This window comes from Crinia signifera, chromosome 9, assembly GCF_055691185.1.
Source record: "Crinia signifera chromosome 9, ASM5569118v1, whole genome shotgun sequence".
Taxonomy (NCBI): Eukaryota; Metazoa; Chordata; class Amphibia; order Anura; family Myobatrachidae; genus Crinia; species Crinia signifera.
Genome location: NC_139225.1, coordinates 14,884,504 through 14,900,966, shown reverse-complemented (window position 1 = coordinate 14,900,966; position 16,463 = coordinate 14,884,504). Strand labels below are relative to the sequence as shown.

General features: G+C 46.7%; 1 protein-coding gene across 5 annotated transcripts in view; it reads left to right on the top strand.

Moving 5' to 3' along the window:
- Positions 1–15,768, top strand: part of NACC2 (NACC family member 2) — a 108,053-nt gene extending 92,285 nt beyond the window's left edge. For all 5 annotated transcript variants that reach the window (XM_083161121.1, XM_083161125.1, XM_083161123.1 and 2 more), the window contains 3 exons: positions 3,811–3,916; positions 5,986–6,083; positions 7,750–15,768. In XM_083161121.1, the coding sequence (XP_083017247.1) occupies positions 3,811–3,916; positions 5,986–6,083; positions 7,750–8,255 (710 nt within the window). In that variant the 3' untranslated portion in view covers positions 8,256–15,768. The remainder of the gene's footprint in view (positions 1–3,810; positions 3,917–5,985; positions 6,084–7,749) is intronic.
- The last annotated feature ends 695 nt before the right edge of the window (positions 15,769–16,463 follow it).

Here is a 16,463-nt window from a genome sequence, read left to right as displayed (position 1 = left end):
CTGCCCACCAAGGGTCCCTACTGCCCACCATGTGCCCTTACTGCCCCCCCCCCAGATGTTCCTACTTCGCGCCATTTGCCCCTACCGATGGAACCGACACCTCCCCATCTTTCAGTATTCAGCATATTCACAATGACAATCATCTTCCCTCTGTATATTATATATAAGACCTAATGTACATTGTTTTACAGTGACGTACAGTCATTCAGAGATGACACGCTGAGACACTGCTTATACACATATATGGGAGAAACGGCACAGCGACCATGCATACAGACCTGTCACGTGTGACACGCTTATACACATATATGTAATACTCAGGGCACAGCTACCATGCATACAGATCTGCAGAGACACAGCGATGCCCCGCTATACCCTCAGACAACCGCGTGCCAGGATAATATCAGCCGATCGCGCACATTGTGGCACAGAATGGCATTGGCACACAATGACGGTGGCACTGAGCGAGCCTGGCACCCAGTGCACCTTGTGGCACACAATGGCGGTGGCACTGAGCGAGCCTGGCACCCAGCGCACATTGCGGCACACAATGGCGGTGGTACTGAACGAGCCTGGCACCCAGCGCACGTTGCGGCACACAATGGCGGTGGCACTGAGCGAGCCTGGCACCCAGCGCACGTTGCGGCACACAATGGCGGTGGTACTGAGCGAGCCTGGCACCCAGCGCACGTTGCGGCACACAATGGCGGTGGCACTGAGCGAGCCAGGCACCCAGCGCACGTTGCGGCACACAATGGCGGTGGCACTGAGCGAGCCAGGCACCCAGCGCACGTTGCGGCACACAATGGCGGTGGCACTGAGCGAGCCTGGCACCCAGCGCATGTTGCGGCACACAATGGCGGTGGCACTGAGCGAGCACGGCACACAATGGTGGGGGCCTGTAATCGGCTGTTAGCATACAGAACACCAGCACTCGTTACGCTGCTAGAATATTCATTTTGTTGCAGTTTGCATTTTATGTGCCGCTATTAAATGTGACACGGGTTATTTTCGCAGTGAGGAACAACTGTAAATCCTGTCCCGCGCACCTGTGGATGGCGACGATTTGCATTTTTCAATCTACGGAAGGCAGATTAATATCTCCAGCTCATAATGCATGTAGCGCCTGGTTTATTTCCTCTCGTGCGCATTAATATCACCATTGGCAGGTGTTGGCGCGCTCCGGCCCCTCCTCCTGCACTAAATGAACAGATTTCATTCCCTCTACCTCAACCTGTCGCATTAACCTCGTAGCTGCTGGTTATTGGGGAACAGAGGAGCTTTCCCATAGGTGTTCTGCAGGGTCCCGGCGCTACGGGCTAGAGATATATCAGATTGTTCTCTGCACATAGCTAGCTGCCGGATTACATCAGTGATAACAGAGAACAGTAGCTTGCACTTAGCTAGAGACACGGTCCCATAAATATAAATGGGTTTCATTCATTGCGTGGCGCCTTCTTCTCAGTGGGGTTGACCTTAAAATTTATAACAGCAATGACATTAGGCAATGGGGCTCATTCACAGCGCAGTGAATGAGCCCCATTGCCTAATATCTGGGTATATTGTGTGGCGCACTAATACCATTCTGCCACAACTCTGGATACACCATAGGAAGCCGATATTCCCCCAGCCACAGGATGGCGCTCTTCAGTGGAGCAGCAAATATTGCTAGATATGTGGCAAGTGAACGCACTGATAATATGTAGTGCACCGATATACACTCAGGGCGTGGCATAGCCTGCAGACATCATTCGGGTTGCCTTGTTTACATAGCTACGCGTCCAGCTTTCCCAGACACAGAGCAACATGGCCGCCATCCTGTTTACGTGCGCGCTAACAGTCATCCTGGTAATAACCCGCGTTGCCATGCCACAGTCTGCCTTATGCTGTTGACTGGCACATCAGATGTTTACTATGTGGCGTATTATGAATGGCGCAGTGGTGGATCCCCCGGGGTTCTGCATATTGGGGGGTGCACAGAAAGCATCCCTCCCCCCTCCCCGTCCCCAGCAGTACGGCGTCTCGTCAGATGGCCTGTGCGCACTGGCGCAGCCACCCTCCCTGTCTCACACTGAGCATATTGACTCCACCAGAGGGGATGAAGTTCTGCTTCTCTGCAGTCAGCAAAATATAATTAGAATCAATACCCGCAGATCTCGGTGCTGCTGCCGGGCTGTGTGTGGGAGTTCATTCAAGGTAAAGAAAAGCAGAGGCGGCGGGAGGGGGAGAGCAGCAGCAAAGTGCTCTGCTGTAGCCTCCTGATGCCATCGATTTATTGGGGACTGCGATGTGTAGAAAGGTCTCGTGCCGCAGCCCCAGCTGTCTGTTATGTGTCCTTACTGGGGCGATACATCGTTATTCTACCTTAAGTGTCATGTGGTGACGAGGTTATCCTGTTACCGATGACGGCGTGTCACCACCATGCTGATACTGGCGGCAACACGTCGCTCTGACGGGCACTGTGCTGATACTGGCAGCAGAGCATCGCTCTGACGGGCACCGTGCTGATCCCTACTATCGCAGCGTGTCACTGTGATGGGCACCATGCTGATCCCTACTACGACAGTGTGACGCTGTGATAGGCGCCGTGCAGATCCCTACAGTGGTAGCATGTCGCTGTGCTGATCCCTACAGTGGTAGTGCGTCACTGTGCTGATCCCTACATACTGATCCCTACAGCGGTAGCGTGTCACTGTGCTGATCCCTACATACTGATCCCTACAGCGGTAGCGTTTCACTATGCTGATTTCTACAGTGGTAGCGCGTCACTGTGCTGATCCCTACAGCACCAGTGTGTCACTATGCTGATTTCTACAGCGGTAGCCTGTTAATGCTGATCCCTACATACTGATTCCTACTGTGGTAGCGCGTCACTGTGCTGATCCCAACATACTGATCCCTACAGCGGCAACGTGTCACTATGCTGATCCCTACATACTGATCCCTACAGTGGTAGTGCGTCACTGTGCTGATCCCTAAATACTGATCCCTACAGCGGTAGCGTTTCACGATGCTGATTTCTACAGCGGTAACCTGTTATTGCTGATCCCTACAGCGGCAACGTGTCACTATGCTGATCCCTACAGTGGCAGTATGTCACTATGCTGATCCCTACAGCTGTAGAGTGTGACTATGCTGATCCCTACATACTAATCCCTGCAGCACCAGCCTGTCACTATGCTGATCCCTACACCCTTATCCCTATATCAACAGTGTGTCACTATGCTGATCCCTACATATTGATCCCTATATCAACAGTGTGTCACTATGCTGATCCCTACATATTGATCCCTATATCAACAGTGTGTCACTATGCTGACCCCTACAGTGGTAGCCTGTCACTATGCTGATCCCTGCACACTAATCCCTATATCACCAGTGTGTCACTATGCTGATCCCTACACACTAATCCCTATATCGCCAGTGTGTCACTATGCTGATCCCTACACACTAATCCCTATATTGCCAGTGTGTCACTATGCTGATCCCTACACACTAATCCCTATATCGCCAGTGTGTCACAATGCCGATCCCTACACACTAATCCCTATATCACCAGTGTGTCACTATGCTGATCCCTACATATTGATCACTATATCACCAGTGTGTCACAATGCTGATCCATACAACAGCACCGCATGCCCTCGGGCAGGAGTAGCCGGTACTCAGTGTCCTGTGTTGTTCCCCAGGGTCCGTTGTCTATATCACTTGCACGTCACTATCCTGATCCCTACATACTGATCCCTACAGCAGCACCTTGCACCCTCGGGCAGGAGTAGCCAGTACTCACCATCCTGTGTTGTTCCCCAGGGTCTGGCGTCTATATCACCCGCGGGCAGCTGATGAACTGTCACCTTTGCGCAGGAGTGAAGCACAAAGTCCTCCTCCGAAGGCTGCTCGCCACCTTCTTTGATCGGTAAGTTCCCAAGACCTTTATCCTTCACCGGCATCTACCTGTCTGCAAATGGTGTATTTATACCCAGCACTGATACTGAGCTGAGCGCGTATATTCTCCGTACATGCCCAATCTGAGTAACCTGAAGGTTCCTGAGCTGCGGTGGCCAATCTGAATAATATGAAGGTTTCTGAGCTGCGGCGGCCAATCTGAGTAACTTGAAGGTTCCTGAGCTACGGTGGCCAATCTGAGAAAGCTGTAGCAGCCAATCTGAGTAACCTGAAGGTTCGTGACCTGCGGAAGCCAATCTGAGTAACCTGAAGGTTCCTGAGATGCGGCAAACAATCTGAGTAACCTGAAGGTTGCTGAGCTGTGGTGGCCAATCTGAGTAACCTGAAGGTTCCTGAGCTGCGGTTGCCAATCTGAGTAACCTGAAAGTTACTGAGGGGTGGTGGCCAATCTGAGTAACCTGAAAGTTACTGAGGGGTGGTGGCCAATCTGAGTAACCTGAAGGTTACTGAGGTGCGGTGGCCAATCTGAGTAACATGAAGGTTCCTGAGCTGCGGCGGCCAATCTGAGTAACTTGAAGGTTCCTGAGCTGCGGCGGCCAATCTGAGTAACTTGAAGGTTCCTGAGCTACGGTGGCCAATCTGAGTAACTTGAAGGTTCCTGAACTACGTTGGCCAATCTGAGAAAGCTGTAGCAGCCAATCTGAGTAACTTGAAGGTTGCTGAGCGGCGGTGGCCAATCTGAGTAACTTAAAGGTTCCTTAGCTACGGTGGCCAATCTGGGAAAGCTGTGGCAGCCAATCTGAGTAACCTGAAGGTCCTGAGCTGCGTCAGCCAATCTGAGTAACCTGAAGGTTGCTGAGCTGCGGCAGCCAATCTGAGTAAATTGAAGGTTCCTGGGTGGCCAATCTGAGTAACCTGAAGGTTGCTGAGCTACGGTGGCCAATCTGAGAAAGCTGTGGAGCCAATCTGAGTAACCTGAAGGTTCCTGAGCTGCGGTGGCCAATCTGAGTAACCTGAAGGTTGCTGAGCGGCGGTGGCCAATCTGAGTAACCTGGAGGTTCCTGAGCTGTGGTGGCCAATCTGAGTAACCTGAAGGTTGCTGAGCGGCGGTGGCCAATCTGAGTAACCTGGAGGTTCCTGAACTGCGGTGGCCAATCTGAGTAACCTGAAGGTTGCTGAGCTATGCCAGCCAATCTGAGTAACCTGGAGGTTCCTGAACTGCTGTGGCCAATCTGAGTAACCTGAAGGTTGCTGAGCTACGCCAGCCAATCTGAGTAACCTGAAGGTTGCTGAGCTGCTGTGGCCAATCTGAGTAACCTGGAGATTACTGATTTGCGGTGGCCAATCTGATTAACCTAAAGGTTCCTGAGATGCAGTGGCCAATCTGAGTAACCTGAAGCTGCAACGATGATCCACCAGAGTGATCGGATACTGCGTCCATGATCACACCCATGCAGGTGCCACCTATGTACACCAGACCCCTCTTGCTGTGTGTTAGCAATTCTGACAGCACCCACATCTGACCCAGGCCCTTAGTAACCATTCCCACATCTGCAGTAAGGAAGCCTCTATCAGTAATCTCTTACAGCAGACACAGGCACATGGGAGCCACATCCTGACCCAATGTGGTTTCATTGCAGCTATCTGTCCCAGTCCTATCTGCCCACAGCACGGTGCCAGCTGTCACTTCCGCTACTTGTCATCTATGTTATAAAAACTGGGTGGCAGGAACCATAGTGTGCATCCATTGTAATGATCAGTAACAGGGGTAGGAGGCACCGGGAATCTGAGGTGGACCATACCATTATAGTGTATGGGAAGATAATGTGCTGACACATGGCGAGCAATTCCCTTCTCCTGGATGTTACCGATAGCTGACAGCTCATTGGTCGCTTCGGGTTGCGATGTATCTGTGCAGGTAAATGTTACACCTGGTATGGCCACCTCCCAGGTAAGGATCTTCTCCGCACAGGACGGATCTGTACCTGATGTGTGGGATCATACATCAGATTATTACATCAGACATAAGATGCCCCGTACCTGCCACGTTTCTGATCCAGTGACCTTTGCTCCTTACAGGAATACCCTCGCTAACAGCTGTGGGACCGGGATCCGCTCCTCCACCAGTGACCCCAGCCGGAAGCCCTTGGACAGCCGCGTTCTCAATGCTGTTAAATGTAAGAACTTTTCCTACTTGGTTCCTTTCTTGCATTTGTTTTCGGGGCGGCAAAACCAGACCCTCCGATCTTAGGCGCCGTTACCTATCTCGCAGCCATTGGCTCACCTAAAGCAATACACGCAAGAGAACGGTACCAGTAAATCAACGTAATCCGCGCAAGCTTTGTGCCGCGCTGACACGACAGGGAATACTTACCAATATCCTCCCAGGAGCGGCTGGGTGGGGGGAGGTAGCTTTGCCACACCCAATGAAACGGTTGCTTTCATGGGCCGAACTGTATGAACAACTGACACGTACAATATGATTGGTCCTCTAGAGGAATTTTTCCTAGTGGTCACACCCACTTGTGGCCACTCGGACAGCAGTTCCGTTGGTACTTGTGTATTATCGATTTTTTTTATCGCATGCCACTACTTAAGGCATGCGATGGGACCCGATTTCAGGGGTTTTAAAACCCGACTGTACAATTTTTATATTGCATCGCATGCCATTATAATGGCATGCGATGTGATGCGATGCGATCATGACCGATTTGGGCTCATTCCAATGTTAAATGCCCCCCCAGACCCAATTTTTGATTGTACACTCACCCTGATGGGTAATGACCACCCCACTATCAACGCCAACCCGAAGCGTGGCGAGCGCAGCGGTACGCGTCCTCCGACCTTTTTATACCCCCACTATCCACGTCGGCGTGGAGTTGATTTTATATAGTGTGGCGAGCGCAGCGAGCCGCCGAGCCCGAAACGTGGTGAGCGCACGCGTAATATATGTGAAGTAATCCGCGGCCCCTCGCGGGGCTCACTAGGCTCGCCACGCTTCGGGCTCGGTGGCTCGCTGCGCTCGCCACACTAAATGAACTCAACTCCACGCTGACGTGGATAGTGGGGGTTTGAAAAGGTCGGAGGACGCGGCCCGCCACCCCTCGCGGGCTAGATGCGCTCGCCACATTCGACTTGGCGTTGATAGTGGGGTGGCGTTAACAATGGGGGGCCTTTTAACATAGTCATTACCCATCAGGGTGGGTGTACAATCCAAAATCGGGTCTGGGGGGGCATTTAACATTGTAATCAGGCATCTGCCTGTACAATTAAAAATCGGGTCCAAAATCGGTCGCATCGCATGCGATGCGACCGCATGCGATGCAACCAATTTTTTGTTGTACAATGCCCTAAGATTAAAAAATCGGGCGCCCGGATAATACACAAGTACCGTTCCGTTTTCTTATAAAATAAGCTCTGGAGGGGGAAGAGAATAAACCATCATTACCTGTTGGTGTGTGTGTGTATATATATATATATAAAATGTGTATCTCACAGGCGACCCATGAAGTGCATACAGGGGGTTAAGCCCATTTGCTGAGTCACTGAGGATTCTGGGTTCCTGCTTCTCGAGTCCTTATATGACCTTCTAGACGTCTATAAAGATCACGCACCGTGCATGGCTCTGGCGGGTTATTACTGCAGGTGAAAGGCTGAGATTACATTGCGTTATAATATAACTGGTCAGTCCTGTACTCGGCCAGCACCCACACAAGCGGTAATGCCGCCCACAATCCCCCCACCCCGGGACTGGGCATCGTATTATCGCCTCACTCGCAGCGCAATGTTCATAACTGTGTTTCATATCGGTTTCACTTATCTCTTTTTATTTCTATTTCCCAGTGTACTGTCAGAATTTTGCACCAAATTTCAAGGAGAGCGAGATGAACGTCATCGCCGCAGACATGTGCACCAACGCCCGCCGAGTACGCAAGCGCTGGCTCCCAAAAATCAAATCCATGTTGCCCGAGGGCGTGGAGATGTACCGCTCTGTCATGGGCGCTACAGCCACCGGGGTCTCCCTGGAATCCGATTTCCAGCCAAGCGCTGCCCAGGCGTTCGAGCAGAGAATCTATGCAGAACGGAGAAGCGACCCCGGAGCCATCGTCTCCCTGAGAACTAACGCAGCAAACATTGACCTCACCAACAGCACCAACCCTCCATTCGAACAGAGCCAGGAGGCGGAAGGAGCGACGGGCTCCGTAATCCAGGAGGTAGGTGGCACTGATTCATTGGCTGCGGAGAACCAGGGCACCCCTCCGCCACCTTTTGAACAAAACACTGGCTCCACGAGCAGGCCCGAGACGCCGGCCAGAAGACAAGACGCTGCGTACAGCGGGACATTATAAATCCGAGAAGATGGCCGAGTGTCCGGACAGTGACCTATAAGGGATGCATTATATTAGCACTGTTTGCATGTATTACTAATACGGAAGAAATGTGATCAGCCACTTACCGGCAGAACTGCTACTTTTGCCTGACTAAAATGTGATTTTTATTTCTGCTTGTTTTAAAAAAAAAAACACAAAAAACCAAACAACAAAAAAAAATTGAAGGAAAAATAACCGCATCCATTCTAAACCAACGACAAAACGGGCTCTAACGTAACAGAATTACCCGCAATGACATAAGAGCATCCATTGGGAAATATGTATCATTTAAGAGCACGCAAAAAACAAAAACTCTATATTAATCGCCGCCATTCATTCGTCACTCATGGGTAAGACAGGCGTCGCTGTCATTCAGTCATCCAGAGTAGAGGACCTGAAGTCGATGGGAATCTGGAGGCAGGTGGTTACCAAACCGCTGTGTTTTTATATAACACTGTGCACTAACGAGGAGAGAATTGGGTATTCCCCGCTCATTACTGTAGGTCAAATGTCATTATGATGTTTCTTGAACTTAACTATTGTCGCACTTAATGGGAAGCGAAGCGGCTTCTATGTCTGTAGGCCAGAGAGGAGAATGTAAGATTGATTGGTTTCAGTATCAGCAGATTATACCGGTTCCACAGTGTGGACTGACTTTGGGATGCTCGGGAGATGACCGAACAAAATGAGGCCGGGAAAGCAGTCACACCCACTGTTGGCCACAAATTTGACCCAAGTATATAAGCGACACATATCTTTAGATAGTTCCAAAATAACCAACATAAAGATCCGGCATGCGTCAGTCTGGTTCCTCGGCCACAGTCCGCTTAGATCTGCACCATTGGGAGTGTTGACCCAGGGTTATGAAGAATTATGTCCTTGAGAAAGTGAAAGATCTTCCAGACAGTTGTAAAACTAAACTAAGATATCTATAATACATGCACTATTACCAGTGTTCTTTAAAAAAAAAAGATTAACACCAGTTCTGTTGGAAGGTGCAAGTGGTTGGTGTTGTCCTCCAACAATGGCCACCTAATGTTGAGTTTATAGAAACATAGTTTTATCAGCCGGCTGTGAGCCGAATCCCAATCCTAATCATTTGTTCATTAACCCAAGCGTCTGAGATGTGAGGAACCTGTGGGTCTAGATTAGGAATAGATACTTTCATATCTGGGCCGTAAAATGGCCTTGCCTTTGTAGATATAAAATGTCAGCTGTGATATCCAAGATGGAGAAAAATTCTGGAGATCGGTTTGGTGACCTTAAACCAGAAATATCGACTTTTGTTGAGGTCTTTGCTCTCACTACTTAGACAAGGGGAGACTAACTTGGGTCCTTAAGGATCACTAAAAGTTGATGTTCTCCAAACCCCCTAGCTGGTAAACAGGTAGTCATTCCTAAGATGTGGTGCTTTCCTTCTTGACACATAAATCGCATGATCTTTGTGCAGATGGAACTGCTTGCAACTCTGAAAAGACCAGAGGCCGTAAGGTGACTTGGTCAATGGTCCTAGGAGTCTATGCAGTTTATAGAGCTTAGTTTAGACTTTGGGAGTAGGTGGGTCAGCTCAGACTTTAACTTCGGAAGTTGATAAGTCAGCGTAAGATCGGACTTTGGGACTTGATCAGTCACCACAGGCTCAGACTCTGGGAGTTGTTGGGTCAGCGTAGGCTCGGATATTTGGTAATTAATGGGTCAGCGTAGGACTTTGGGAGTTGTTGAGTCATCGTAGGCTTGGAGATTTGGTAATTGATGAGTCAGCGTAGGACTTTGGGAGTGGATGGGTCAACATAGGATCAGACTTTGGGATTTGATCAGTCAGCGTAGGCTCTGACTTTGGGAGTTGATGGGTCAGCATAGGCTTGAACTGTGCGAGTTGTTGGGTCAGCATAGGCTCGGATATTTGGTCATTGATGGGTCAGCGTAGAACTTTGGGAGTTGTTGGGTCCGCATAGGCTTGGATATTTGGTAATTGATGGGTGAGCGTAGGACTTTGGGAGTGGATGGGTCAGCATAGGCTCGGACTTTGGTAATGATGTAGGCTGCAGAGCTCAGTAAGTGCTTAATATCAATGCAAAATACTTAGACTTTTTTAAATGCTCTTTTGGAGTGTGAGATACTGAATTGGGTGAAGCTAAAGCTTTACATCCTTTATAAACATATTAAGTAATAGATTAATACTGAAATCCACAAGGAGGTACTAGCTTTTAAGAATAGAACTAGACTAATGAACGTCTGGTTAGTTGCTATGGGTTACAGCTTCTTTTAATTATCATTATTATTGGTAAGTTTTTACGCCATGTGTATAAAAATTGAAAGTCTCATTTTTAGAGACTGAGACAGACTGTGTATAACATACAGATGTAATATACAGGAGTTCTTCCTCCGTATCCCCAGTGCAGCGTATTACATCTGTCACGTGAAATCAGTTAATTGATTTTATATCAGTCTTAATGTATATTTTAGAAAGAATTCCCCCTCTGCTTTTTGGATCTCTCCCAAGCTGCTGCAAATTAATGGAGTCTGGGTTTGATGCATGGTTTTCCCAGAATCCTCTGGGGCCTGTCGGATGAGGTAGCGTCAGGTCATGTTTACAAGCCTTTCTCTCTGAGACGGGCTTTTGTTTGGATTCAGATTACCGTAAAGCACTTTATTCTGAGAAATAACTTTTATAGAAATGTGTTAAAAGCCACAGAGCTTCTGCAAAACACACTAGTGCTGCACATTAATGCTGCACAGAGGCCTCTGTGTAGCCAGACGCCGCAGGGAAGACGGTAGGTGAGGAAGTAATCCATCTGAGAACACATAAGTCACTAATTGGCGAAGTCGGCAGGAGGAGCTGGTGCTTTCTGTGTCCGCAAGCAGAGACGGCTCAGATGATGTTTCACCCAAAGATCCTATTTAAATTGAATATTCATTAGGGACCATGAAGCAAATGTTGTTTATTAGTGATCGTGGATCAGAGGCCACATCAGCAATGGCGTCTGGTAGCTAAGCATCGTACTGTAGTAGGCTGCAGGTTGTCCATGTTATACCAACAAACAAGCCTTTGGTGTATGGGCACGAGGCTGATATTTAGGCGTGTGGCCTTTATATAGCAGAAGATTCACGCGTTTCGGTGCCTTAACTGATGCAGTGGTGTTGAGATGTTACTCGTTATTGGCTAATTTCTTCGATTTGGGGGCTTCAAATGAAACATCTGTTACCTTGAAGTCACGCATTTCGGCCCCTCCACTGTAGCCAACATTTTGTTGCACCCATTTAATTGAATCCATTTAATTCTGAGTGTAAAGGTGCCCATACACTAGTAAGATTTATCTTTAGATCTGGCTGGTTGGAACAAAAACATGGTTATGGATGAGTGACAGTTTTACAGCATTTTCAAGCAAATGGTCAACTGTCATTTGCTCTCATCCATAACCATGTTTTTGTTCCAACCAGACAGATCTGCAGATAAATCTGCATGTGTATGGCCACCTTAAAAGGCTTGGATTGAGTTAGAAGACAGACTTCGGACTGTTAGTAAATGATTTTATAGTGTTTATAAGGTTTGCGGTCTGCGCCCCTACACTCTCCATGTGGTCGGGACTCATAGGACGTGGGTGACTTACTAGAATCAGCACACTGTATAACGTGGAATACTGTTTGGGGGATCTCTGATATGTAATTATATAGTACTACTCAATTATATAGCATTACACAACCCCCGTTAGAGATGTGCACAAATTAGAAAGGACCAAAATCGCAGTAGAGACAAGTTGTCAGTTTGCCAAAAAAAAAAAGTCTCTTGTTGTTTGTCGCAGTGAAACGCGTTGTGGTTTTTGGCTGGCATCAAATTGCGGATCTCTTCCACACACCATTTGTAAGGTTTGCTTGATGAGCTAAGTTATTACAGGTACTTTATATCAGCATGAGATGACTTTAGGCACAAATCACCAGATCTTCGTATAGGTATAAGCATAAATGAAAATATAAAACAAAAAAACATAACAAGGTACCTTCCTTGCACAGAGTACCTTGGAAGTGGCACCTGCAGTGCAGGTAGTGTATGTGAAGATCAATAAGGTTAAACCAAAGTGGTGTTAATCTGCAGAATCTAATGAATAAGAAAGCACTTATTATATTAAGAGTGAAACGCGCGTGTGTGAGTTTTAGTAATCTGTGAATTAACGGGACTTCCGTGGAATGGCTTTGAATGTAAAATACAGGAGTTTTATGGATGTACTTTAAACCCCCCCCCCCCATTTCATTACTAAAATAATATAAGCCGGGCTAAATGTAGAATAAACCTCACTTATTGCACAGATTCTATGACAGGTGGAGAGAGGGGGGGGAGGGGGGAGAGAGAGAGAGGCTCGCAGAGCTTGGTTTGGGAATGGGCAGAAAGGCACCTTGCACAATGACAGATTAAATATATATATTTTTATTTAGCTCATTTCTTCCTGTATATATTTTTGGTTTAGGAAAGCAGGATAGGTAGGAAAGCTAATGTAAACTAGAATAATGTGAATGGTATAGGACTTGCGATCGTACGATGACGTGCGTCATTAATTTGCACTAACGTTTCTGTGTCCGGGATTAATGATGTTTGGGGGAAATGCGTGGGAGAGATATTTCTAAACATGACGATTTTACAAAACACACGAAGTGAGAAGGGAATGTATGAAGAATACGCATCGCACGGGCTCTTCTGAGTGCCTTACAGGTTCATTATGTGCTAATAATATGTCACACGTTGGATTCCTCTCTGTCTGTGCCCAGGAGGGGGAAGGGGGGGAGCAAATTATTCTTCCTGAAGGGATTAAATAAACTTTCTAACATCCTGCTTGTTTACAACAGTGTATTTGATTAGCCAAACGTGGGCTGTCTATCCAAAGTGGACTGTCTAAAATGTGGGCTGTCTAGTAGCCAGGTCAGGCTGTCTATAATGTGGGCTGTCTAGTACCCAAGTCTGCTCTCATTTCAGTGCATGTCAGTTATGTTGTCAGTAATATAATACTATATGCATGATGTAAATCACACTTTCCAGAGGTTTTCAAAGATTTGCACCCAACAAGTTTAATTATTGGCTTGTACATTCCAGCGAGATACGTCTCTTTATCATGATGATTTCTTGCTGCGTTTTTTTTTTTAATAGCGAAATATATGCATATTTTCAGGCCGATTTGTTTAATGTCCCTTAGATATGACACAGATCTGCTCTCTACATTGGTTACGCTTTTATCCAGCTCTGCCTGGTGATATAAATATATGACTACAAAGCACAGAAAGATGTTAGGAAGAAAAGGAGATGCACTTTGGGAAAATTTAAGTAAGAGATATACGACTGTGTATAAGTATATATATATATATATATATATATATATATATACACATACATATCAAAGAAGGGGTTAAAAGAAGTGTTGGCGCCCTCTAGTATCCAGAACATTAATTATAAATTGGTAAAATGAGAATGGCCTGAGATATTTTTGTAAAACAGTTTTTTTTACTTATTTAGAATGTAAGCTCTCACGAGCAGGGCCCTCTTACCTCATGTGCTTATCCTGTCTTACTTCAGTAGTCTTCGACTACACCAAAGCATCCTGTTTCCTGCCACCCGGATACTTATGTTGCAGCAATCGGCTGATGTTCCTATAATCCTTTACCCTGTACTTGTCCTGTATTGTCGTCAATGTTTTCCTGTTTTGATTATGTGTACTCTGTAATTGGGCGCTGCATAACCCTGGTGGCGCCATATAAATAAAGGATAATAATCATTTAATGAAGATTAAAATTATTTTGAAAACAATTTTTGGGTAAAACAAAGTATTCTCATCTCAGGCCTTTCTTATATTACCAATTTATAATGAATGTTTTAAGATTAAATTATTCCGGATGCTAGAGGGCGCCAACACTTCTCCAGTATTAACCCCTTCTATGACACATATTTTTGAGGTCATTTACCAACACTTAGAAGTCAGCTGATACCCAGAAATAATTGGGTCTAGATTACCTGACACCTAGGGCGTTGGTAAACCGCCACTTGTGGCGCTAGACTTCTTTTCTTGAACACGTATATGTATATGCAATTCTAGGATGCTGGTTGCCCCACTTTGAGGCCCTGAGAGTCACTTGCCGCCTACGTAGATAGCGCGCGCATGTCATTACACTGTACTTCTTGTTTTCCGGTTACACTGCATTGCTGAAGGGCACAGTGACCCGCGGTCTCACTCCGCTGTGTTTCATTGTCCTGCAGTTACTTTTGTATCAGTAAATTTATGTGAATGGTTTTGGAACTTGATATACGATAAACCGTGCAGACCAGGTCGGGGGATGGGCTTTGCGGCAATCGCTGCATTGTTCTGTGCAGGGGCCAAGAGGCAGAATGTCAGCTCCTGCTCCCCGATACACCCGCTGCTATATTGTATATCGATGCCTGACATGAAATATCTTGTTATATTGTATCTCTTTCATGGGAAAGTCTGTCTAGGATTTCAATTTGGGGGGGGGGGGGGTGTAACCTTCAGGTGGTGCTGTTGTTACTACTGTCTATGACTAGCTTTAGTCAGTGACTAAGCCAGTCATATCCAAACTATGGCCCTCAAGCTGTTGTGCAACTACAAGTCCCATCAAGCCTTGCCACAGTTTTACTATTAGGGAATGCTAAAACTATGGCAAGGCATGCTGGGATGTGTAGTTTCACAACAGCTGGAGGGCCACCGTTACTAAGCCATGCCTGCTTATTATCAGAGCAGTTCATCACCATTGCCCTTGGATATGGCTGCAGGAAATGCAAAGCAAACCAATGTCGTATCCAAGGGCAAAGGAAATAGAGAATTCTGCCTCATGATAGAATGGCGTTCCTGAAAAGCAAAGGAGGAGAGTAATCGGCATAGATTTGGTAAAGGTTGAACGAGGGCATGTAGAAGCCAATAATTAACAAGTCCGGTGATCTGCGGGTTCCTGTTTGCCCCCCTCCCTCTGCCATAAGAACATGTTGGGTGGGTGATTCAGTGTTCGCACTAACGCCAAGTCCCGCAATACTATATTTAGCAGATAAAGCGGAGTGAAGACGTATAAATATTTTTGACTTGAGCGCTTGGCTGGCATTTGCGTAAAATAAACCATTAATCCCCCGGACGGAATGTTTAGGAATCCAAGACAGAGAACATGTTTTTTATTTTATTTTATTTTAAGTGTCTGTTGAGGTACTTAGTAGTACTGTATTTCACGACTGTTAGCGTTCCCGGAGCCGTTGTGTCTCGTCCCTGGGACGTATGTGCGGTTACTAGGGCGAGCAGAAGACTGTTATTTTGTAACCTTGGCTGTGTCCTAATATATCAAAGGTAAAAAGGTAAAAGTGAAATGATCCAGCGTTTGGGGAGATGACCCCCCCAGGGGTTCCGTATCATGTGCGAGGGATTACGGAGGAACCACCGCTCCCATCACACATGCCCACTACCAATGTAACACTCACATTTACACAATAATAAAGTCAATTCAAATGAAACCCGTGTTTGGTGCTTTGTGGTTTCCTGAGTGTCTCCCTCATAAGGCCTCCGTGGGGCCCCAGGTAAGGTTCTGATTATAGGGGCAAACAAAAAACAATATATTTTGAGCGCTGTGGGTCAGTGTTTGGGTGCTGTGTGCAAGTGGCTGCCCTCTGGGAGGGGGTTGCCGCCCCCAAAAAGAATATACAGAAAAAAGGAAATACCAGTAGGCGCCTTATGCACACAATTTAAGACAATTTATTAAATAATCTAATCATACAAAATACATAAACTAATAAAGCTCAAAATAATACACAACAATAATATAAATGTAAAAGTTAAAAACATGTGCACTAGCAAATACTGAGTTGATATAGTTTATAATTACCAAGTCCCGGTAGGCTTTTAACATATGCGCATATGCTGCCAGGTGCTAGTGTCCCGGATTAAAGGATGAAATACCAGCGTTCTGCAGGAATGAGTAGCACCTGTGAGGTTACCCACAGGGTTTATTTTGTAATCCACAACAGGGGTTTTGAGATGGCTTAATAGTAGCAAGCGATGATTTGTAAAAACCAATGGAGTCGACACTTCTGTGTCGATGGAGACAGAGACCACAGTTCTTACTTGCAGGCAATACTTTACAGCGGATCCCAATAATATTTTTAAAACCTATAAATCTATGTAAAAATAGGAATGTAATAATAAATAAAAA